Source organism: Dendronephthya gigantea, unplaced genomic scaffold (genome assembly GCF_004324835.1).
Source record: "Dendronephthya gigantea isolate DGI-Jeju-01 unplaced genomic scaffold, DenGig_1.0 000007F, whole genome shotgun sequence".
In the NCBI taxonomy this organism is placed as follows: Eukaryota; Metazoa; Cnidaria; class Anthozoa; order Malacalcyonacea; family Nephtheidae; genus Dendronephthya; species Dendronephthya gigantea.
Window position 1 is genome coordinate 1,021,969 of NW_021163017.1, and position 23,255 is coordinate 1,045,223.

The window sequence follows — 23,255 nt, forward strand, 5'->3', positions numbered from 1 at the left end:
TAGCACATTTGCTTCTGTATTGATATCAATCTACGACAGTAACGACACAATATAGATGTTAACAGATGCTCACATTTCATTTCATTCACAATGCAGAACGAGTATAGTAATATTACTAATATACCACTATCAAGTTCCAACAGAACGGTAAAATTGCCACCAGAGCTTGACCATATACATGAGCTTGCACAAGATGACTATTATATGCGATCTGAAGTGAAACACTTAGGCATAGTGAAAAAATATCTAAGAAAACATAGCTTCTTTCAGTTTGAAATATTGAGAGTAACACGATTACAGCTCGTTGTTGTTTGTTCCCCCCGTCCACTCATAGCCTACGAACAGGTTTGCACGAAATTGGCCGAAACCAAACGGCTGTGAAGAAAGTTTCAAAATGGTGAGTATCGCATTGTTATTTATTTTTGTGTTTTGTGACTTTGAACGCGAGATGCGAAGGAAATTTAACACTTTAAACGGAAAAACAACGAAATAACTATTATAATTCGTACAGCACGGCCGTATAAAGGTACGTACTACAGCAGAACAGGCGGAAGCGAAACGCAAGGAGCGGGAGAAGAAACTGGAAGTGTATCAGAAAGTTACAAGTAAAGTGAATGCCAAGGTAAGCATGTTGGTAGCGCTTTCTCTTTTTCCAGTCCTAGCTGTTAGCTAATGTAATGCAGCTATTCACAAGGTAGTGCAGCACTTGTTAATTGCAATAAATTAGTTGTTTTTCTTGACATTGTAAGCTTTAGTTTGGAAATATTAAATGATAATTTAAAAGGGAGTGACTCCACACAAAAGCTTTGGTGGCTATTTGGGTGTTCCTGACAAAAGTGTTACAAGTTGAATCAAATTCCTTTAAGTTGGAATACCACAATACTATTTTATTATTTGCAAACACTCAAGGATGAATCACTGTGATCACCCTGAGTCATCTTCAGCTAACAAACACCAATATTAGCAATAGTCATCTTATCAATATGCATTACAAAAATTTTTGGATTATTCCTTTGACAGCGTAAAAATGGTGAACTTGATGAAGAAGCTCTCAGCCTAACCGGTCAGTTGCTACATGCCAATCCAGACTTCTATTCACTGTGGAATTACAGGAGAGAAGTCTTAGAACACCTGAAAAATGAAAGGTAAGTTGTTAAAATCTATGTTTTGTGTATGAACTACATCTACTTGCATGACCTACCAAGAGAGTATACATATCATCACCACCAAACTAAGGACTGACTACTGAATACCACTAAATTATTCAATACAATGCACTGCTGGCTAACTGAATTAGTACCTAAACTCACATAGGGAAACAACACAACTCAAAGAATTTTGTGTGAAAGAATTGTCCTTTTTGGAAAGCTGTCTGCCGGTGAATCCAAAGTCATATGGGATATGGCACCATAGAAGTTGGATAATGTTATTCATGCCAGAGCCAGACTGGAAGAAGGAGTTGCACCTTTGTACTGTTTACCTTAGTTATGATGAAAGAAATTGTGAGTGCAATCTAAGACCACCTCTTTACTGTGCCCCACCCTACCAAATTGCCAGGCCACCAGCAAATAGGGAGCCAACACGGCAATAAAGAGGTCGGGATAGACTACCCTTCCCCACTGTCCATTTATACTGAAATCCTTTTTTCGCTTCTTCATCCAGTCCACTGTTGGGACTACCGTCGTTTTGTGGTGAAGCAAGCTAAGATATCTGCGCAGGAAGAATTCGAGTTCACAAGCAACAAAATCAGGGAAAATTTTTCGAATTATTCATCTTGGCATTATCGCAGTAAACTGCTGCCGAAAATCCACCCTGCAAGACCAGGAGACACGGAGAGGATCGAGGAACAAGCGCTTTTAAAAGGTACACAGATGGCTGTAGTGTTGGATTTATTCCCTAGATCAAAATAGGTAAAATAATATCTAAGGTTCGGTTTTCACCATTCGCTTTTACATGGCCATATTCATCTTTTCAGAATTTCAGTTGGTGCAAAACGCGTTTTTTACCGACCCAAATGACCAGAGTGCTTGGTTCTATCATAGATGGCTTCTGGGAAGAGGTGAACAATTATTATCGATTGCACAATTAAACATTTCCCGCTGAATGTTCGCACATTTGATTCTTCATTGTTGTTTTTTATAGCCCGAAACGAACTAGGAATGATATTGGCTTATGCCAGACGATCAGATGACAATATTTCTGTTTGTTTGCTGTATAATCAGCCAGTAAAGGTCAGTCAAACTGCTTTTCAACCAAGAATGCGTCTGCATCGTGAATATATAAATTTCTACCGTTATTTAGCGGGAAAACCTTTCATCGGTTATGCTGAAGTTGAACGAAGTCGATGTAAACGGAGATTGGTTCAATCCGTTCGCAAATTCGCTTCCGTCATCTATTTGGATATCCTTTTTTCATATAAAAAGACGCTTCACGCTTTTGTTATCCCAACTATGCTTTGAATTCGTTGTCGCGAACGAATGAAAATAGGAAGCGATCCAATACTTTTCGCGGCAAATGTTTTTGCTAACCAATCATGTTGCCGGATTTCGGTTGATGCATTTTCATTGGTTTCCGAGCTGTCAATATTTTTCTTCGCGAATAAATTAGAACCAGAATTGTTTCAAAATTTTGTTCCTTTTTTTCTTGGTAGCCAATAACAATATAGAGAACAATTTTTAGCGCGCTTCCTTGCTGTTCTTAAAGTAATTAGTTAAATTAGTCATTTACTAGCTTTATCAAAACTTTTCATATTTGTAAACAGTTCTGACATCTTGAACGGTATATAAAGCAGCCGATATAAACATATTAAATTTTTGTTTTATTCTTACAGCTGCTTGAATAAACATTCTTTTTAAAAGGTTCAACCTATAGTATTTTCGAAAAATGAATCGAACCATTCTTTAACTGTAAATAAATAGCTAGGTTAAACTTCGATAGCAAAGAAACTGTTCATCTGGCTGTTTCCTCCGACGAAATGGACGTTTCATTGACATTGAAGATGGAATTATGTGAGAATGCTATGAAAAATATGCCAAAAATTTAGTATCTTTACTTACTATTATTGTCAAAATTATTCACAACTGCAATGTTTACTAAATTATTATAGCCGTGTGCGAGAAGTGGCTTAGATTTTCAGACCAGATACAGTATGTTTTCAGGTAGATTTGGATCTATTCTTGGCTTAAATGTTTCCCCATTACAGTACGTCCTATTGGATTTGACTGAAAGTTTGGAAGTTGACCGGTGAATCTGAATTTCTGCCGCTGATTTTGTAGATCAGAGCTAACTGCAGTACACCATTCGTTTCTCGAAAACGAGCTGGAATCATGCGAGTTGTTGTTGGAAGAGGAACCAGATAATAAATGTGAGATTTTAAGCCAAGTTATTTCGTTATTTCATTCCTAGTTTCTGAAACCTATAATACTCAATAGGTGCCATTTTTTTCTATTTACAGGGACTATTCTCACCATTGTTTTACTAATGAGAGCCATAAATCCGATGAAATATGCAGAAAAAGTTGAAAGCTATTTGGAAAGGCTTTGTGGAATTGATTATTATAGGAAAGAATATTACATCGATTTAGGTACCTCAACGCGCGTGTTCATGAAAGTTTTGTTGACTCAATTCTAGTCCACTAGTCAGATATCAACCGTAGTTTGTATTTTATTTCTTCCAGATAGTAAATATAAACTCGAGAATACTATAGAAAAACATTTAAAGGAATTCAAGGAAAAAGAAGTATGTTGCTCAAATATGTTAGTAGCTACTTTTCGTAGAAGTCGAAATTTTTCCAAAAATTTTTTAGTTCACACTCAGTTTTCTTTTTCATAGAATGAACGTTCCAGAACAATTCAATTAACAAATATGGTGAGTTAAATAAAATAAAATAAATTCTGTCTATGCACTAACATATTTAATACTAATTTTACAGAAATTATCATACCTTTCTCACATGGAACAGTTACTCCTTATGACACACATCGATTTATCCGGGAACAAAATTCGTCACCTGGATGACTGCAATATGCTACGATGTGCGAGAAATATTTGTGCCGACAACAACCAACTCGATGTTATCGTAAGACAAGGAATATTAAATCTACCGTGTTTGCAGGAATTATCATTGAAAAATAACAGTATCCTTTGCAGGCTTTAAGTTGGCAGCTTTGCATGAAACTTTGCACATAAGCAGAAAACAATATAGGAAATTTTTTTTCATTTTGCAACAAAAGCGACTAAATCGTAACTCCTTGACGAATATTTTTCACTAGATATCCACGAAATTTCATGCTTGAACGTACTAAAAGGATGCAGGAATTTAAAGATACTTAATTTACAAAATAATCCAATAGAAAACTTACTAAACTGGCGACAGGAAGTGAAAGCAATAATTCCATGGTTGGAAAAATTAAATTGTGAAAGCCTTTAGTAAAATTTCCTCATGACTAAGTATTGTATCAGTAAAAGCTCTTAAATTTCATTCTAAATTTTCCACAATAGAATTTTATTTAAAAGCAATATTGCAGAGACTAGCCTTATCATTGCATTGACCATTGACCATAATTACCAACACAGAAATTTGTTTAGTTGAGAAAATTGATTAGTTGAAATAAAGTGAAGGAATGTTGTTATTTTGAGCTTCAAAAGTGAAATACTAATGTACTTATATTTTCAATTCAGTACAGTTGTAAAAGGAGGTCTTCAGGGTTTTAATATTGATTATCATGTATTTGCTACGAAAGTGAAGTGTTTCAGATGAAAAGAAAATAAAAAATATTTTATTATATGCTATTACTATAATAGATAAATCGATTTGGACCTAATTGTAAACTTGAGTGTGCAAATATTATTTGGATGCAATGCTTATAGTTTGTATATTGTCATATAATTTATACATAATTTAAAAAAACCTTTATTGTTTGGCAAATCTTTTTGCAGATAGTTCCCTTAATGATCGCACATCTGGAACTTCAATTCGATTAAGATGAACAATTTCTTTTAACCTTCTTTCTGTTGACTCAGAGCTTTCACCCAATTGGTCATACGCATTCTTTAAGGTTTGCAAGAGTGGCACCAAATATACATTGCTAGTATCATCTTTTATCAATTCTAATGCAGCGTTACAATAATCCACTACCTTTTTGTAATCCTTTAAAGATGTGTAGCACTCAACAATGTTGCTCAATGTTGCAATTACCTCGCTTGTTGAATCCAGGGCAAGCTTTTGTTGCAAATGTAGACCATTTAGCAAATAATTCAATGCTTGTTCAAACAGGCCACCACAAATAAATTGACAACCTTGTTGTAAGGATTCAATATAGAAAAACTTTTTGAAAATCTCTGAATTTTTTATCTCCTTATTTTCATGAATATTTCTGATGAAACTTTGTAAAAGTCTACATCGTTCTCTGACCAGAGTGTCTTTGAGGTTCCCAATCAATTTCTTTTCAGGAAATTCGATATCTCCCATGAAATCTGGGAAAACCTTTTTCAGTTCTTTGTAAAGTTTTAAAAATTGAGAGTATCTACGTTCAATGACGGCTTTGTCACTGTCAAGTCCTGGAGTCCTGGTCACAGTTAGAGTATAGAGCTAGCAAAAGAACAGGTACTTTGAATGTTAATGGGTCAGGGTGGTAAAAGTGAATTTAAAACATTACTTACAGCAAAGCGTTTCCGTACGTGTCCAACTACCCTTGCATCAATAATATCAATGTTAACTTTATCTGTCTTTTCTCTTATAACTGAGATACTCAATCCACGTGAGATGCTGTTACTTAGTGTAGAAATTGATTTTATTCTTTCATAACTGTCATCAATACCATCATCCTCCCCATCTTGGCTATCATTAGATGTGGTTCCGATACTGTTTGCCCTATCTATAAGGAAACATTCAAAATGATACTATATCTCTGTTCAGTGCCAGATCATTTTACAAATTCAGAGGTAAGTTATACTTGCTGGTAATGGTTGATACATCCTCGGCAGACCAGGAAGTATTTACCACAATTTCAAAGACAGCCAGAACATTACAATTAATATGCATAGCCACCCCTAGCTTTATTTAAACTTAGAATTCTCTGATAGAGTGGAGTGAATCATTGGTAAGAGTTTCCAAAATACATCAAAACGGAAAATAATCCTCAAAAATCAACATATGCGATTTTGCACTCATGTCTTGATATTTGATCGCCATTTTACCACAATTGTCATATAACTTTGATGTAATAATAGTAAAAAATTAATAATCTACAGTATACCTTTTGCATCTGTGTGTAACTTCATGCTGTTTTCTTCGTTTCCGTCAACGAAAGTACTCCACTTAGATTAAATTCGTGTCCGTCTTCATCGGCTAAATCTTGTTCGGACGGTTCCAGCTCGTTAGTTTTTAGCTTGCTTAAACGTTTATTGGCCATAATTCAAGAGGAAATATCGCTTTAAAGACCTCATTGGTCATCAAAGATCACAAATATCAGGCGATCACGGTCGGCCTATAATCCCAAGTTATTGATATCACAAGAATAAGATAATTTATCATAGAAAAAGATCATTACTTAATCTTCCAAACGCCCTAACCTCGGCTCAGCAAATAATTCTTAGATTTTGACAAAGGTTCATCTTGCCAACACGATATTTGCGTATATGCTCACTGGGTCAACACTGGGTCACTATATTCACAAATGTCATTTTCGTACAAATATGACGTCACATACGAGTGCAGACACCCAGTCACCCAGTCACTTCCTTCACTTCCCTATTCGACGGAAATTGTATCAAAATATGCGCAAGCAAATCTAATTTTGATTTGCATGAGTTGCATCTTCAAAAGTCAAAATACTCACAGTCACAGGGCATTATTTTCCGTAAGTATTACTTGTTGATAATCACAGAGATGAAACTATTTTTCACGTGTAAAAACGCGCCAAATTTTAAAACAAGTCTGCAAAAATGTTAGCAAAGCTGTTATGTCAAGACGATGTCTTTCCACTGCTTGAAACAACTTGTGGCAGGCCCGACAGCATTATAATGAAACATCTTAACGTTTTTACCGACGTTTATACAGGCAGCTATGACATGCTATATACAACATTGATGTTATGAACAATAGAACTTACAGAAAGATTGTAAAAAATGTTCTATGTCATGTCGCATGTATCAGATCTGTTACAAAAACCTCATACATAAGTTCCTATACCTTTGGAGAGCTTGGGTCAAGTGGCGCTAATACAACTTGCTGACATGTAAGACGTTTTAAAATAGCTTCTAAATTTTAACGTGTGACATATTAATCTGGATACAAATTCTTCAACATACTCAAATATCGTAAAGATTCCATGCGTACAAAAACTCTCCCGATTCAGCCGGCAAAATTCGGTGTTTTTAGGGTGTTTTTGTGTTTTTAGGAGTGAAGATAGGTTGACTGTTCGGTTTCGCGCAAAATCAGCAGCAATATTCCAGTACAGAAACATGGCCATGGGAGTATTCTGTTCCTTAAAGTTGGAATTCAACAATTGGGAAAGTATATGTTCTCAGAATTTCATAATTAAAAAATACACTTCCCACTTGAGACTTAAGCTAAGCAGACATGCCGACAATGCCTACCACAGTACCAGCAAATTTGAGAACCCATAGAAATTGTGGCAAGTTGCATGGTTTGTAAATGGCGACTTGCGATGGAAATTTCTTGATAATAGAAATATATGAAAACGTATTAGATTATAATCCAATGCAGGGCTAGTTGCCTCCGAATTATATATGCGCGGTTTTCTGGTAGGTTTCTTACCATTAGAAGTTGCATGTTATTATAGTAACATCAGTTTTCTGGCGCAATGTTGAATAAACTTTTGATTAGTGAGCCCAGCAGATTGTCAAAAAGACGTGTTGAATATAATCATGTCAAATATAAACGTGACACCCTTGTGAATGGTTCGTGATGTTCACATGAACAACGATTAATGGTATTTTCTCACTTCATTGATTCACAGCACGCCATTCACCTTTGTCACAAGGTATGTACGAATATATCAAGGTTGTCAAAGCTGGTTGCCGATTCGCAAGGCTATTTTTTTTAAACATCCTCTTTACTGTCATTTCAGTCCTTTACTGGATGTATCAGAAATATTAGATCACTTAAAAAGGCTCCGTTGCTAAAGTAACCATAGCGGAGGCGACCTTGGTAATTTAACGCAAAGGTTAGTGATTTTAATAATCGGTTCATAACCTGTCAAAATAGCAGCAACCGTTGGGCAAAATATTCAAGAAAGCTTATTTTCCAATCCGCAAACTAACTATTTTTGCCCTTGTTTGGAGTAATTACATAATTCAGGTGGCCAAACCAAACATTGCTCGGGTAGGAGTCAAACGGAACTTTGCCCCTTAAAATAAAGTCAAACAAAGCCACACTAAAATACTTACACGGTTTAACCAATCAGGGACTAGTTCTAGGCCCTCCGAGACCGAAGGGCGGACCCATGACCATATTTGGCTTTGTTTTGATGGGCGAGTGACAGGATGTCAACAAAACCCTTGTTGTCAGAACGAAATTTTTGTGTATCATCACCGAACCAAGTTACAGCCTAACGTTTTACGGATAAATTTAAATTTCTTTAGTCATATATTACAGCACAGTTAGACTATCTTATTCTTAAAGAAAACTGTACAATTTTGGAACTTAATATCAACATATCTTGACGAGAAACATACTTCATCGACAGCTGAAGGCGAACGGAATTTCGTATATTCTTTTGAACGAAACAGCTTTTGGCGCCTATTTACAACAGACTGGATTTGTGGACTTCGCCCAAAGCAGTATTGGTAAAGGTAAATACAAAAAAAATGAACATAAATGTACAACATGATGCTTTTCACAAAAGATGCGGTCTTTTTGCGTTTGCAAAAATGTCGCGACGTTGGGCCTTTGTAGATATTGCGTCAGTCGCTAGAAATGTACTTTTTATTTTAGATTTGATATTCAGTCGGGATATATTCGAACTTCGTAGCGAAAACGAGAGATGTTTTCTTCGCTGACTAGCTATATTTGGTCAAGTAGACCTGAGGACCAAACTGTGCCAGATATAAGTGATGAAAATGTTGTGGAACAAGGGGAAGACGAATGGGTTTTGGTCGATTTTGTGAACAAAAAGTCAGGTATGACGCCAAAGGCACGCCATAAATTTATCATGCTCTGCTACGATTAAACATAGGTTATTTCTTCTACCTAAAATAGGGCTTTAAATGCAATTTGTGCGATACTTTTGCTTTGTGTTCGGGGAGGGAAATACGGGTTGGAATAACGGCGGATTTTCTTTTGGCAGATGAAAACGAAACGGATAAAAAACGTAAACAAAGTGCAGGGCCTGTTCAACAGAGCGACAATGTTTTGGAAGAAAGTTGGTACGTTACACCTCCGTCGTGTTTTAATGCAAGCCAGGAGGACTTCCTCAGCTTGCAGACAAGCCCTTTGGAGAACTTACTAATAGAACACCCAAGCATGTCAGTTTATGGTGGCGCAAACGAAGCTTGGGTTGCAGTCGAGCAGAGCGTCGCGGAGGAAACCCCTGACTCCGAGGACGAAAATAGCAGCGAAAATGCTGTCGAAACTCGTGCTCATTCGCACCGAAGAGCTGTACGAACGGTGGACAAGGACGTAGAATTAACAAGACATGTTCAAAAGAAGGTCCTAGATCAAAATAAGAAGCAGTACAGAAAGAAAAAATTGCAAAAACAAAACCAAACCCACATACGCGTAACTCGTTCTCGACGCAGACAGAAGAAAGATGACCGAAAACAAAGCAAGCATAGCACAGTTTATAGCAACCGAGGTTGCTAATCTAAATCTTAGCTGATTTATAAGTTTTTGGTTTTTAACCGGTAGTATTTGGCTTGTATTTTAAACCACAAGCTCTATTTTAAACTCGGTTCGCATATTTTAGTGTTGTATTTAATTAATTTTAACTGGTCAAGCTCGTGGGGTTTCCCTGACTGTAATAAAATCTATATTATCGTGTAGAAAATTTTGTATATTATTATATATGTGTATGTAGGAAAATATTTATAAAACAGGACAAAAAATAATGTATATGCAATTATTATTATTACACTCGTGCACGAAATCTCTCAGGTGCAATATGTATAAAAAATAAAATTCCTTTTATAAAAATGCAAATTCGCAGTCGTCTGTCGGTGTGTGATATCTGTTATTAACGGCCAATTTTAATAAAACATGGTGTGGATATCTACAAGCTGTGTATATTTCTAGCGTGAACACGGTGAACACGGTCTAAATTTGTTTTGTACTTTCGAGCTGAAAGCATAAACTATATTGCAAAGTTCTTAAAATAATAGAATTTTGAGCTATAAAGGAACAGTACGCTTATATAACTTTGAAGTATGCAAATTAAAATTCCTGCTAGAATTTCAAAGAACACAGATTAGCGTTCTTGCCGTTCTCGTAATCAGGATTTGCTCTTGCCCTCGCTCTTGGCTTGAGGAGGAAAACGTGACATACGTAACATACGTAGGCGACTTCATCTATTCGGAACGTGCTCTCAGCCAAAATGTAGACGCATTTCTTATTTGTAAACAATAATGAAAGAGAGTTTGTAATTGATTATCAGTATGAACATTGTTTACATTATTTCCTAGACAACACCATAATAGTTCGTTTGAACATTTTAGAATTAACGGCTGTGTCTGTGACTTTGAGGTTCAATGAGATTTACTTTTATCTCAATTTTGACACCACTGTTTTGAAACTAACCTTTACTATAACCGCGCTATTATAAAGTTCCTCGCCTTAATATGGAGAAAAGATTTATTAGCCTTTTTTTACGAGTTTCGGTTGACTAAGGTCCTGTCACTTTCCAGGCATTGAACAGCCAAATTTGATATCTATTTGTTAATCTCTCTCGATCAAATTTACAATATTCTTTATAACCAATACCTACCTAAGACAGCTAAGCGTAAGGAGTAATTAATTTCATTTGCTATGGTTCAATTCAGACAACGTTGACCTAAACTCTTAATCTTTCAATTTTTGCCATAAAAGACTGCACTCGGGCCAAATCTACCGGCCCACTCCAATGACCACCTTCCTTAAAATATGACCCAATAATAAGTGCCGAAGCCTGTATATAATGATGAACATTCTCTGTAGTAACCCCTGAACCAATGAGAACCGGCATGTCTACAGATTTTTTCACCTCTAGCATGTCATGGTGATTCGCTGGGTCCCCTGTGGCGGTTCCAGTAATAATGACGCCATCCGAGAGAAAAAATTCCGCGGCTTTGGCAGTTTCGACCAAATTCACGTCTGATGTAATAGCGTGGGAGCTGGTAATATAAACGGGAGTAAAAAAACAGAACCATCAATTGTATTCTTTTCATGAAAAGAATGCAATGCATTTTTCCTCCTCCCCTAATCATGTCAGGCATTCGTTTAAAGGAAATTTCCTTTTAAAATGAGAGCAGCAGTTCGCACGCGCAATTCCAGAGTGAAGATTATAAAAAAGCGCTTTAAAATGGGAGCAAAACAATAAAAAATGTTTGAGGAGCATCACTCAAGCATGTAAAAGTTTGACAGCCATGTAACCTGGAAAAATTTGAGAGGTATGTGGTGGAAAGTATAATAATAAATAAGGATGTAAAACCAAGGATTCGTAAAATTAAAAATTGGACAGTCCAACCGTGTGTGCGTAAAAAGGTCTTGACAGAAAATAAATCAGAAAGTTCTCGCTTTAGGTAATGTACTAATATTAATAAGGTGTTGTACGAGTGATGTACGTAAAACATAACTTGTATGAAAAGGTTACCTGTGTTTTTTCTTGATATCAGTGAAAACCAACACGTTATCTGCAGAAATGCTCTTTCTGTATCTCAAAAGTTCTCCCGCGCAAGAATTCATCGTTCCCTCGTCGGCAACGTGCGAAAACACGAAGCCCTCGGCACGAATGAAGTCCAAACCACACGCTTTCGCAACTGCCAATGCTTGCTTGTTGGCACCGGCGAGGATTTGTATGCAGGAATGCTCGGAACTGTTCGTTTTACTTCGTAACAGACCGCTGTCATCGCGGCTGTGATCTCTGGACCAACATCTTGATTAAGATATGGAGTGTCGTGCATGTTCTCTATCATAATTCCATCCTACTGATCAAGAAGATTAAACCGAATTATTGGGAGATAGATTTTAAAAAAAATTTGCATGCTCCCATGCAGTCATAGCCACACTCAGCCAATCAACACAGACAAATAGTTAGACACATGAAAAGCTGCTAGCAATAGGGAGACTGGAATTGTCCTCAGAACCACTGAAAATACAGCTAGGGATACCCAAATTGATTTCCACACAGAAATCATAAATAAATAAATTCATAATAAAAATATCCTACCACAGATGCCTGTTTGTAAATTGATGCTTCTTGGCATGCTTTTGCAATAATATCACACACAGGTTGGCTATGTTTTGGGGTTCCTACAAAATTCAAATGCCATGCAATGATTAAAAAGGATCATTAGGACATGTTCGGCAGAAGAGGGAAACAAGTCAAAGTCTCTCGAACATGTACAGGATTCATGAATACCATTTCTGGCCAGTAGAATTATCTAATATATTGAGCCATATAAAGCTTTACGCAGGTGATATAGCTTCTCTTGTGGATGCAGGAATATTGTAACCAAATGCAAAATACAAAAAAATTTTGCATGTAGAAATTAATTCCCTGTCACACAAATGCTTCTCAGTTTGCAGTGGTTTTTAAGAATGAGAATTTGTTTATTTTTCATGCCAGAGAGATTCTCTTATCTTCTTCTTTGGTCTCTTATTGTAAACATGCAGGTCTAACAGGTCTAAAAAGACCTGTAATTTTGCTGTTCTACGTACGGGGCATAGTCCCCTATACCATGTTTGTGCATATTCAATAACGATAGAAACAACATAGCAACTTCTGCATTCAACCTTTTTATTTGAAACAATGAAAATTCGGTTTAAATTACTCGTTTATCACTTCATAAATCATGCAATGCACAAATTGCTGTCATTTAAAAATTGTTGTGAGTTGTGACCGCCATCTAAATATTTATACCTAAATATATATTATATTACAAGCTCCCTCGTACGCCAAATTTTTACCTGGCAAAGCATCGACGTGAATCATACCAATTACGACCGCAGATCGCCTTCCGAACAAATGTGAAAATTTTGAAATCGCATTTCCAGTCGCCATGTTGTTGCCACGCAAATCTTTGATACTTACGAGTTACGCCCCCCCGAGAAAATTTGCTAAGAAGACTTTTCGGAAAGACACTATATTCAGTTGCCCAAATTCTAATAAAAATACCGCTTTTGAGTCGTTGTGTGGTGTTATTCTATCTTACCAGCACACACAGCAATGCTATTAAAATTTAGTTAACACGTATTGCATAAAAATTACTTTTAAAGTGCAGTATAAACAGTGCATAAATTTATCTCGGACGGGCCATCTGCCATTCCCGGGCGGAAGCGCAGGAAAAGCACGTGTTACCGGAAATGAGAGTAAACAAAGCCACGACGGCAAAGCGGAAATGGAGGACAATCGTAAAGCTACGCGATTGGTCAATATATGGCGGGAATAGTTTAAACTTCGGCGCGCTGAAAAATCCGCGCCAAAGATGCGAGAAATTGCCGCGATTACAAATCACCATTTACACAAGCGATCACCAACTGGCGAGCAGTGTTGATACTTCGCTCTGCGCCTCGAAATCAAGAGCCTGAAAAATTACTAATATTTTCACATCGATACAATCATGAGCTGCACAAGACGAAGGTAAAAAGCAAAAAAATGATAATATTTTCGCTCCATTTCGGGTTTTTATCGCTTCAAGTTTGAGGGCTGTTTTGATCATGTCAATTCATTTCGGTATAAACCCTCATGGTGGCCTTTCTTGTATTGACTATGAACATATGTAATTAACATCATGAGAAGTGTTCATTTCTCGCGAGAAAGAAACGAGATATGTAGAATGTGGATGGCCAAAAAACCATACTTTTTATTTCTAGCACGATTTTGAGAGCAAGGAAAAATAGCGAAGCTGAACGCGAGACTCGTACCAGTCGTAAGAGGAAGGTATACACACGAATTGATATTAATAGTTTACACTAAAGTGGTCGACTTTTCATTCTGATTTTCATCCGAAAACAACGTAATTTCATTCTTCTCATAGAAATTGAACACGAGTTGCTGCGACGACGATAAAAATGTAGGTTCTCCCGAGGGATTTGGAAATATGATTGCCGCGTATTCACAGTAACCACACCATAATTTCCATATTAAAATTTACAGCCCTAAATTTCGAAAGGATCTAATCCCCTGTCCTCTTTTACTGAGATTATCTTGGATAAAAATACGAAGCCTTTTATATAATAGTTAAAGCGCTGATTCAAAATTGTAAAGGATTCAATTTATGGGTTTAGCAGCAAAAAATGCAATATGTATTTCAAGCAAGATTTGTCGTAAACTATTCGTACAATGTCGTACGTACCCCACCATTTTGCCCGGAAACAAAGCAAACGGCATTTCGATGTTTGCATTTTGCCAGCCTGCTTTGATGCCTGTCTCCCTAACGTTTCATAAAATACAATTTGTCAACTTGTTTTAACCTACATCCCTGTAATTATCTGTCGTTCTCAAGAAGATCTGAAGGGGATTTTTATTTTGCATAAACATGCAGTGAGGTTGGGTGGTCCAACATGAATTACCCTCAATCTTAGTGAATGTAGATGAGAACTGATGCTGCCACTCATAAAATACAGAAGTTGAACTTTCCAACTAAGTCCTAGCTTTGTTAGTAAGAATTTTATATTTCTGTCTGCCAATATGTTTATGCCCCACTGTACCATTTCACATCAGCACATGGAGGAAGGTAGTGGAAATGGCAGAAGAATTCAAAAAGAAAATGATGAGTCTTTAGCTGTAAACCAAGTGCCTTCTACACCAGCTGACTGCCATCAATTGACATGCATGACCTTCAATTTCCCTCGACACTGCAATGATTCAAGGACACCATTACCCGCACTAAACTGGGCGGATTCCGAAGACTTCTGGGCATTTTTAAAAGACAAAGATCGAGAATACCCAAAGTATGGTCAGTACATGGGTCAGCATCCTGCACTACAACCAAAGATGAGAACAATTTTGTTGGATTGGTTAATTGAGGTGGGTTGCATATGTAACATTACAAAATTTGTTTATGATAAACAGCCAAATGACCTTTGGAATTGTTTTACTAGGTCTGTGAGGTGTACAGGTTGCATCGTGAAACATTTCACCTTGCTGCAAGCTATGTTGACCGATATCTTAAGGTGAAACGAGATATTCAAAAATCAAGGCTGCAGCTTGTCGGAGTCACAGCATTGTTCATTGCTGCAAAATTAGAGGAAATATATCCACCAAAATTGTCTGAATTTTCTTATGTAACTGATGGTGCTTGTACGGATGATGAGATACTCATTGAAGAGCTAGTTATGCTAAAGGTAGATTATAATACTTTAATGGTACGAGAATGCACCCTAACTTGTACAATTGTATCAACTTCAACAATTGCATCATCATCTTGCTTGACGTCACTTCTAGGTTTTAGACTGGAAGTTAACACCACTGACAATAAATACATGGTTAAGAGTCTATCTGCAGCTCTGTAGTTATGAACAGGATGAAAAGGATGCCCTATTTTTAGTGCCAGCATTCTCAGGAAAGCATCTAGTCCAAGCAGCAAAGGTATTTTGCTGATTCAAATCAAATTGAGAATCTTAGTAGGAAATATATTAAACAGTGGATTGACAAATTTGACCTTTTTCACAACAGTTACTTGACTTATGTGTACTGGACTTGGAATCGTTAGACTTTCCCAACAGAGTACTAGCAGCAGCAGCATTGCATCATACTGTGTCTACTATTGATATTACTCAAGTAACAGGTATATATTTTTCTACAATAACCTTTTCCCACTTGAAAGGATTTTGGAACCATCTACCAATCATCATGTCATTATTTACTCTTGTTTTCCTAAGATATACCTTGGTCAGAGCTGTTGCCGTGTGTCCAATGGATGAGACCATTTGCAGCTGCTGTGCGAGAACAGGGAACTGTGAATGTTAGATTATTTGAGAAGGTGTGTGGTGTTAAAAATAGGCAAAAATATCTCACAATTATAGGAGTTTGACATGTAACAAAGAATTAATATTTGATCTTGATGCATTTCAGATTGCACCAGAAGACTGTGCAAATATTCAAACCCATACAAACAACTTGACATTGCTGGTATGTAAGATGGTTTGTTTTGTTGATGTTGGTAAAAATTACCTAGTTCACTTTGAAACTCTTCTTCAATTGAATACATTTCAACAGGCTGACGTTGTTGCACATAAGGAGAAGTTTGCTCAGGCACCTTTGTCAAGACGTAGCCCACCATCACCTGCCCTTGGAGTCCTAACACCTCCAAGTAGTTCAAAGAAAGGCAAAGCATAATAACAGTTGTGAGGGGAAATATGGTGTTTAGAAATATTGTCAAATTGGTGAATGGGTACAAGACAAATCTCCACACAGAAATCCAATGAACTGATTGCCAAAAGTATTACTGGGGTAGAAAAGTGCTGTGATTGAAATCATACCCATCGTAGTTTCATACTTAACTTGCAAACCAATGGTTTTTAACACTTGTAAATGAGATATTTCAATTTATATGTAATTAATTATATTATTATTGTACATGTTTTATTTGTATTTGTGAAAATGAAATTGAAACTTTAATAAAATTAAATTTAACCAAAAACCTAGCATATACTGTCCTACAGTGATATATGTAATAGCTAGCACACAAATTCCAACCACTTTAAGAGATGCAAGATTTTAACCTATAGTGGGCCATGTTTTCCCTTTTGTAGATGAATTTCCTAATCTTTTTCTATAGCCTTTATATGGAAGGTATTTTTTGGCATCTTAATGCGACCCTCCTAGAACTGGCAAATATTTCGTTCGAATAACTAAAAATACTTGTTCACTTCTTGGCCATCTTAAGATGTTTTGCAGCCTCATTAAAACTCAACTTGCTCAGGCTATCTTTATGTTCAAGCAGAAATTTCTTAACCTTGTTTGGGTTGGTTTTTGCATAATCTCTTAATGACCAACCTATGGCTTTGCGAATGAAGAACTCTTCTTCATGACATCTTGCTTTGCAAAATTGAAATAACATTTCATCATCTCTGTCTTCCTTGCAGCCTAACTGATGCAAAATTGCTGTCCGCCTCATCCACATGTTATCTGAGGATATCCACTCGTGCATCGCAGGCTTACCCATGGTTGGGTGTGTCTGTACTAAATACCCAACCAACTTGTATGCCAACATATCAACCGTGTCCCACCAAGATTTGGTGGTTATTAACATTTGGAAGAATTCAAGATTTTCAGGAAAATCAGAATCTTCTTCACACAATGTTTTTCGATGCTTTTCAAGAAATTCCATAGCGACATGTTGCAATTCTCTTTGCGGTTTCCCCCACAAAACTTCAGCAAACTTTCGGATATCGGTTTTGCTGAGACCACTCTTTTTACCACCCATAATTTGCCTTATAATCTCTCGTCGAGGCGTGCTTTTGACGCCGAAAAACTCGAACTGATCTCTCATATATTTTTTCATGGCTGTAGCATCACGGGCGTTTCCCTTTCTGCGAAGTACCTTCTCTAATTGGACTATGATCGTCTCTGGTTGCCATGATTCAGGAGTGGTATCAGAATCCTGCACAGTGGCATCTGTACGTTGCCTTTTGCCACTATTGTTCTTTTTTTGCCCTTTACTTCTTTTACGAGTGTTCGTAGCCGGCATGCTTCTTAAATGTAATTTCGCGACACAGTAAATTAACTATTCTCAAACCAAAACGTGGATGAACACGTTCCAAACATTGTTAGATCAGTGGGATTTTACTATCCTCATGGATCCCCCTAACTCGTTTAACTATCCATAGAACTCCCTAGTCATTCCTTCCCTAAATTTACACAACCTTTAATTTCGCACCTGATAAACATTCACAAGCAGGGGGGGGGGGCTGAGAATCACTTATCCAGCTCACTCTCACTTCCTACTATAATATTAGTGCAAAACAAGTGGCCTAATAATGACCAAACCAAAATAGAGTCACAACGAGAAACGAAATCAGTTAGTCTAAGACTAATCATGAGTTATTGCATATAACACACTATAACTAGAGGTCTATGCAATTCCAGCTCCCTTAGTTATTTCAACAACTAGCGATTTAACCGCGTTTGTATCTTCAGAGACGTTTTCAACCTTAGTAATTTGCACCATAGCATCAACTAACGCGTCCCCACGTTCCTTAAGCGCAGCGGCATGCCACGTGCTGGATGTAACCAAACGTTTCACGATGCGCAAAATTTGCTTCTGTTTTTTTAAATCTGAAGATAACAACGCCTCGGCAAAATAGCGAATGTTTTCAACGCTCATTGCATCCTCATGCGTTCCTCCGAATAACTCCACCACTTGGTATAAACAGCGCAATGCCCATTCCTGGATGTCGGAATCATAGTGACAGAGGAACTGAACTAAAACTCCTGTCAGTTCCACCAAAGGTTTACCCTCGAGTAAAACCTGTTCTGCTTTCTGAGTTAGAGCAGCTCCGTCACCCGTTGACTTAGCTTGAAAGGCCTCACGCACCACCTAAACCACATCAAAAAAATACTATGTATGTGATGACTATAATAGTGCATGACTTTGCTATGAACACACAATTCTAAGTAAGTTCTGAGTAATAAAAATTTGAATAAAATATTAATACCTTCGATGAGTATTTCATAATGCCATGAACAGTATCAAGCAACGGAAGAATGACTTCAGATAAATTACGTTCATCGTCATTTTGGTTAATTAAGGCGGCTCCACTTACAAACAAGGTTGTCACGTGGTCGATGAGCCCTTGTTCATACAATGGCCACAGGTCAGCGGTCGAAGAAACAAGACAATCCAATAGACTGATAATTGTTTGCACGGTCGAACCGGACACATCGCCGTTATGCCGGTCCAAGATTTCGCCCAAAATGCTGACGATCTCTTTTTCGATTACGACTTCGGAGAATGTCGGAGAGTGCTCGAGAAAAGCAAGCAACAACTTTAAAGCGTAGGAAGGTAGGGGATCCTGATCTTGTAGGATGACCTCATATTGAGGAAGAAGTTCAGTCGTGATCAACTAACAGAAAAAGAGCAAAGAATGTATTAAAATAACTCAAGAGGCGATGTTTTCCATCCTGCTATATTCCACCCCGTTTGCATGAAAAAAACGATGATTTTACCAAACGAATCCCTCACTGGAGGGGTGGGGGTCTCGGCAATTTAAGACCATGTTTCAAAATTACCTTAGATAACCACATGGCGGATTCCTTTCCTTGATCGTCATTCAACGTTTCACTGTCTAGAAAAACGGCTGCCACATCAGCAAACATCTTAAAACAAAACATGCGAACATCCCCTTCTTTACTGGAAGTCAACACAGCCAGATGAGGCAGAACATTTTCTATAACCAGGCCACGGTACTGAAGCAGCAGTGAAGGATGTTGAGCGATTGCCTCGATTATGGACAGCACTAGATTGGTAAGCGGATCGCCTGTTGGTGCCTGTCTTGGAGTGCTGCTGATACTGGTTGAACCTTTATTAATAGACGCCACGTGTGATACCAATCGACCTAAACTTTGGACAAACAGTTCATTGACCACGCTTTCTCTAAACACACTACTGGTAACCAGATGTAATACAATCGATAGCAACGGAATGCAAGACTTCAGCTCCTTGCTTTGCACTGCAGACGGATGCCTCCTGCCAGATACTGCATCCAATGCGACTAGGAGATTGTGAAGAACGCTTGGCACGCAACGACACACGGTCTGAATGCACAAATTTAGGCAATTCCTAAGATAGTCCAATGACTCAACGTCGCCCTTCACTGGGGTTTGCCTCTTCGCATCACGCTCGATGTACGTGACCAATCTCGACTGACAGCAGTGAAGTAGGGCCACGTGATTTTCACGTGATACAATTGGGTGTTCACGTGATACTGCGTTGTGTTCACGTGATAAGGCATTATGTTCACGTGACATGGCGGCGACTGCGACGAAGGCTTTACTGCGGATTACAAGTGAAGGACTGTCAAGAAAATGCATCACTTTATGTACAAACTCTTTGCTTATGATCAGGCGTTTCGTATGGGCACCTTTACTCACTAATGCCGCAAGCATTGTTATGATGGCCTGCTGTACTTTGGTAACGCCGCTGACTAGGTTATTGAGGACAGTTGGCAGACCCGCATTGTCAATGACGTGTTGGAAAAGCGCAACGGAATGACCAGTGAGGCGACACAGCGCCGAAATGGCAGTTGATTTTTGCGAATCGCCAGAACAATGAGTGAAAAGGTTCCAGAGCATCTACGAGAAAGAACATAACAGCATTCAGAGCTAAGAATTGAAGCTGAATCAGTGGTTCATATCAGTCTTATCTGATGCAAAATAAAATTGAAAAATTATTTGACGTGGGGAATAACAGAACAAAATAAGCTCTTATTTTTATCACCTGAGCTGTTTCAGCCGTGGCGAATTTCTCGCAATGCTGGGTGTCCGTAGTTGCGACATTTTCTATTGTTTTTGCAGCGTAATGTTGTACGACACTGTCTTCCCCCTCTCGTAGACATTTCACGATGATCGTATACGTAATGCCTGGGTTGAGAATGATTAATTATCAACTTGTTTTATGATAATGCAACTATGCAAAAACGTTTTAAAGCATTTGCTTAAAAAATTTTCTGTAACATTCACTACCTGGTACATCCCAATTTTCATTCACTCTGTCTTCATTTTCTTCCTGGGTAGCAGCGTAAAACAGAAACTCTCCGAGACATGGCAAAAGCGATTGCTTTAACTTTGAGTTCCTGAAGTTGTCTCTGATAGTCTCCGACAGTACCATGAACACTTCAGACATATTAAAGGTGTCCGAGATCAGTGTTGCGTTGCCAGCAAGGAATCCCAATGCTAGACCTAATACAATCAATAAAAAAAGTTGGATGTAAGTAAATGCATCAGTAGATGGGCTCTATCAGGTTTTTGGACTCAAGTATTTGCAATCAGAACTTATCATATGCCCCCACTTCTGATGCTGTTAATACTGAATGAAATAAAAACCACATTAGTTATTTACCTAGTCTAGCCTTCAAATCAGCAGATGGGGAGTGCTTAATGACTTGCAAAAAACCAGTGACCAAATTAGAATTAGCAACCAAATTTGCAACATCAGCACTCTGAAAAATTGACATCAAATAAGCTGCACAATGAAGTTTACTTCTCTGACCAACACCACCAGAATGACTGGTGCTCTGTTTTGATTCCCCAAGAAGTTTTAAAATCTCCTTAAAATACTTGGTTAGCTCATCATTGTTTGCTTCCTGTAGTTGTTCTGCAGTTAGTGGAGTTCTTCCTAATGTTTTTGCATCCCATTTTGGCATAACTATCTTCTTGATTTTGGGGTTGTCAACAATAGAAGTAACAATTGAATCTGATGAATGATACAATATGTTTTCCACATCAAAGCCACCAACAGCCTCTATTGCAATTAAAGTATGATTTTTACTTTCTGACTTTGGTACAGCATCAACCGGTTTGTTTTTAAACTTATCATCATTGCTAAGCATTCCAATGGTTTCTTTTGTTTGTTTTTTTCTGGGCATGCTAGACTTTGTTGAAACTTTGCCTTTGCTTGTGTTGACCTCTTTTGCCAGTTTTCGTGTCTTTGACAAGTTTGACTGTGTTGTATGTGGACGTAATTGGCCAACTTTGTAGGTGCCATGTTGAATGCCTGTACTGCTACTATTTGGTGCAGAATCTGGTCTCTGTTTTATAACCTGCCCTGGCCTGTCATCTTTGGATTTTGTTGCAACTCTTTGTTGTAAGTTTGATTTCTTCAAAAATTTCCCATCATCAGTTGCTAGCACTTTTTGTTCCTTTTCCTCTCTGTGCATCAGAACAGGTTTCTCTTGTTCTAAGACAGGTTTTTCTAGTTTAAAATTGTTTGGTTCAAGTTCTTCATCCACATCATCCACAGATAGCTGTAATCTGCCTTCCCAAAAAGGGTGAGGAAGTAATTCACTCCATGATAAACGTGACTCTTTATCCTTGCACAATAGCATTTGGACTAAGCTATAAAATTCATCGGAGGGACCCATTTCTATCCCATTAATCACCTGTAAAGGGTATAAAAGGTTTTGGGTCATAACTTTAGTGACCAACTCTGAAAAGGAGTCACCCTCAAATGGTAAACGCCCTGTAAATAGTTCATAAAGGACACAGCCAAATGACCACAATTCACTGGAAACTGAGTGAGGATGACCATGGAGGACCTCAGGAGCCATATACATTGGCGATGGCCTACGGGCCTCGTCGTTAATACTACCTTCATTCTCATCAATACCACATTCATCTTCAATTTTTGCAAGGGAGAAATTACTAAGCTTGACTTTACCATATCCATCCAAAATAAGCTTAGAGCACCTCAAGTCGCAATATAGTATTCCCAGACCATGCAAATAGTGCAGACCCCTTGCAATATCCAGTCCAAAACTTTGCACACTCGTTTCAGGAAAGCATCCGTCCTTTTCTAACATAACAGACAGACTCTGGCCCGTACAAAGCTCCACAATCATCCATATATGATTTGTCGTTTCGTACCATTCGTAAAACATGACAATATTATCATGTGACAGCTCGTGCGTCAGTTGAACGATGTTTTGTAGTTCTTGTCGTTTAGTTTTCTCAGCGCAATGCACGGCAACGTATTCTACGGAACCCTTTTTTCTTCCTTTGTAAACGACAGAATACGTCCCTCTTCCTAATTCGTCGTACAAAACATAATTTTCCATGGTTCTTTGAATTAAATGTACAAAAACAATCGTTCAAACTTCAAACAAACGGATTTTCCTCCCTGTCATTGTCAACCGCCATATTTGTTTTGAAAGTTGAAACGGCGCGAAAATATAACACTAGCTTTTGTCCGTTCAAAAATATTAGAAAATCACTTCTTCTCGTCAATAATAATAGTATTCTTCTTTTTTAGTATTTTCAGACCTCTATTGCTTTGTAAACTAAGAAAAAAAAATATTCAAATTTCACGATGAGAATACAAGCCAAAACATCCGATTTCTTTTGGGCAAAACTGCTGACATAAAAATCGCTGGCCGCTTT

At 37.7% G+C, this 23,255-nt stretch overlaps 7 protein-coding genes across 7 annotated transcripts; 3 read left to right on the top strand and 4 right to left on the bottom strand.

Annotated features, from left to right (window-relative positions):
* The first annotated feature begins 327 nt into the window (after positions 1–327).
* Positions 328–4,766, top strand: LOC114517335 (geranylgeranyl transferase type-2 subunit alpha-like). The gene is made up of 16 exons (XM_028537026.1): positions 328–397; positions 512–622; positions 1,021–1,145; positions 1,315–1,502; positions 1,663–1,863; positions 1,976–2,059; positions 2,143–2,231; positions 2,302–2,400; positions 2,915–3,008; positions 3,107–3,158; positions 3,276–3,364; positions 3,455–3,583; positions 3,677–3,738; positions 3,832–3,867; positions 3,932–4,136; positions 4,272–4,766. The coding sequence occupies exons 1-16, from the start codon at positions 395–397 to the stop codon at positions 4,427–4,429; spliced, it is 1,725 nt and encodes a 574-aa protein (XP_028392827.1). The 5' UTR covers positions 328–394; the 3' UTR covers positions 4,430–4,766.
* Positions 4,767–4,811: 45 nt separating this feature from the next.
* LOC114517339 (sorting nexin-20-like) lies at positions 4,812–6,647 on the bottom strand. The gene is made up of 3 exons (XM_028537032.1): positions 6,258–6,647; positions 5,662–5,876; positions 4,812–5,590 (listed from the first exon to the last, which is right to left on the bottom strand). Exons 1-3 carry the CDS (start codon positions 6,280–6,282, stop codon positions 4,913–4,915), a joined length of 918 nt encoding a protein of 305 aa, XP_028392833.1. The 5' UTR covers positions 6,283–6,647; the 3' UTR covers positions 4,812–4,912.
* Positions 6,648–8,514: 1,867 nt separating this feature from the next.
* Positions 8,515–10,195, top strand: LOC114517084 (tumor protein p53-inducible nuclear protein 2-like). The gene is made up of 3 exons (XM_028536729.1): positions 8,515–8,817; positions 8,960–9,144; positions 9,312–10,195. The coding sequence occupies exons 2-3, from the start codon at positions 9,009–9,011 to the stop codon at positions 9,824–9,826; spliced, it is 651 nt and encodes a 216-aa protein (XP_028392530.1). The 5' UTR covers positions 8,515–8,817; positions 8,960–9,008; the 3' UTR covers positions 9,827–10,195.
* A 403-nt stretch (positions 10,196–10,598) lies between these two features.
* Positions 10,599–13,433, bottom strand: LOC114517117 (uncharacterized protein F13E9.13, mitochondrial-like). Its single transcript, XM_028536766.1, is given in 5 exon segments — positions 10,599–11,328; positions 11,808–12,015; positions 12,018–12,138; positions 12,384–12,466; positions 13,124–13,433. Coding segments are annotated over 5 exon segments (825 nt in total). The 5' UTR covers positions 13,218–13,433; the 3' UTR covers positions 10,599–11,009.
* A 227-nt stretch (positions 13,434–13,660) lies between these two features.
* Positions 13,661–16,692, top strand: LOC114517040 (G1/S-specific cyclin-E-like). The gene is made up of 10 exons (XM_028536682.1): positions 13,661–13,796; positions 14,030–14,096; positions 14,194–14,229; positions 14,880–15,185; positions 15,260–15,502; positions 15,603–15,746; positions 15,834–15,945; positions 16,040–16,140; positions 16,233–16,289; positions 16,377–16,692. The coding sequence occupies exons 1-10, from the start codon at positions 13,777–13,779 to the stop codon at positions 16,494–16,496; spliced, it is 1,206 nt and encodes a 401-aa protein (XP_028392483.1). The 5' UTR covers positions 13,661–13,776; the 3' UTR covers positions 16,497–16,692.
* A 114-nt stretch (positions 16,693–16,806) lies between these two features.
* Positions 16,807–17,934, bottom strand: LOC114517086. Its single transcript, XM_028536731.1, has one exon. It carries the CDS (start codon positions 17,848–17,850, stop codon positions 17,026–17,028), a length of 825 nt encoding a protein of 274 aa, XP_028392532.1. The 5' UTR covers positions 17,851–17,934; the 3' UTR covers positions 16,807–17,025.
* Positions 17,935–17,995: 61 nt separating this feature from the next.
* Positions 17,996–23,191, bottom strand: LOC114517085 (serine/threonine-protein kinase ULK4-like). The gene is made up of 6 exons (XM_028536730.1): positions 21,220–23,191; positions 20,844–21,059; positions 20,599–20,741; positions 19,392–20,453; positions 18,818–19,225; positions 17,996–18,699 (listed from the first exon to the last, which is right to left on the bottom strand). The coding sequence occupies exons 1-6, from the start codon at positions 22,931–22,933 to the stop codon at positions 18,235–18,237; spliced, it is 4,008 nt and encodes a 1,335-aa protein (XP_028392531.1). The 5' UTR covers positions 22,934–23,191; the 3' UTR covers positions 17,996–18,234.
* Between the last annotated feature and the right edge of the window lie 64 nt (positions 23,192–23,255).

Bases quoted from the DNA above. Each gene is read 5' to 3' on its own strand.
- LOC114517335 (XM_028537026.1), top strand. The intron at 623-1,020 runs GTAAGCATGTTG...TTCCTTTGACAG, and splicing joins CAAGTAAAGTGAATGCCAAG to CGTAAAAATGGTGAACTTGA. The intron at 2,060-2,142 runs GTGAACAATTAT...TGTTTTTTATAG, and splicing joins TAGATGGCTTCTGGGAAGAG to CCCGAAACGAACTAGGAATG.
- LOC114517339 (XM_028537032.1), bottom strand. From the start codon at position 6,282: ATGAAGTTACACACAGATGCAAAAG. The intron at 5,877-6,257 runs GTATACTGTAGA...GTTTCCTTATAG, and splicing joins GTTACACACAGATGCAAAAG to ATAGGGCAAACAGTATCGGA. The intron at 5,591-5,661 runs GTAAGTAATGTT...TTCTTTTGCTAG, and splicing joins ACGTACGGAAACGCTTTGCT to CTCTATACTCTAACTGTGAC.
- LOC114517084 (XM_028536729.1), top strand. From the start codon at position 9,009: ATGTTTTCTTCGCTGACTAGCTATATTTGGTCAAGTAGACCTGAGGAC. The intron at 9,145-9,311 runs GTATGACGCCAA...TTCTTTTGGCAG, and splicing joins TTTTGTGAACAAAAAGTCAG to ATGAAAACGAAACGGATAAA.
- LOC114517040 (XM_028536682.1), top strand. From the start codon at position 13,777: ATGAGCTGCACAAGACGAAG. The intron at 15,503-15,602 runs GTAGATTATAAT...CGTCACTTCTAG, and splicing joins AAGAGCTAGTTATGCTAAAG to GTTTTAGACTGGAAGTTAAC. The intron at 16,141-16,232 runs GTGTGTGGTGTT...GATGCATTTCAG, and splicing joins ATGTTAGATTATTTGAGAAG to ATTGCACCAGAAGACTGTGC.
- LOC114517086 (XM_028536731.1), bottom strand. From the start codon at position 17,850: ATGCCGGCTACGAACACTCGTAAAAGAAGTAAAGGGCAAAAAAAGAAC.
- LOC114517085 (XM_028536730.1), bottom strand. From the start codon at position 22,933: ATGGAAAATTATGTTTTGTACGACGAATTAGGAAGAGGGACGTATTCT. The intron at 21,060-21,219 runs GTAAATAACTAA...TGATTGTATTAG, and splicing joins TGATTTGAAGGCTAGACTAG to GTCTAGCATTGGGATTCCTT. The intron at 18,700-18,817 runs GTATTAATATTT...GATGTGGTTTAG, and splicing joins TTATGAAATACTCATCGAAG to GTGGTGCGTGAGGCCTTTCA.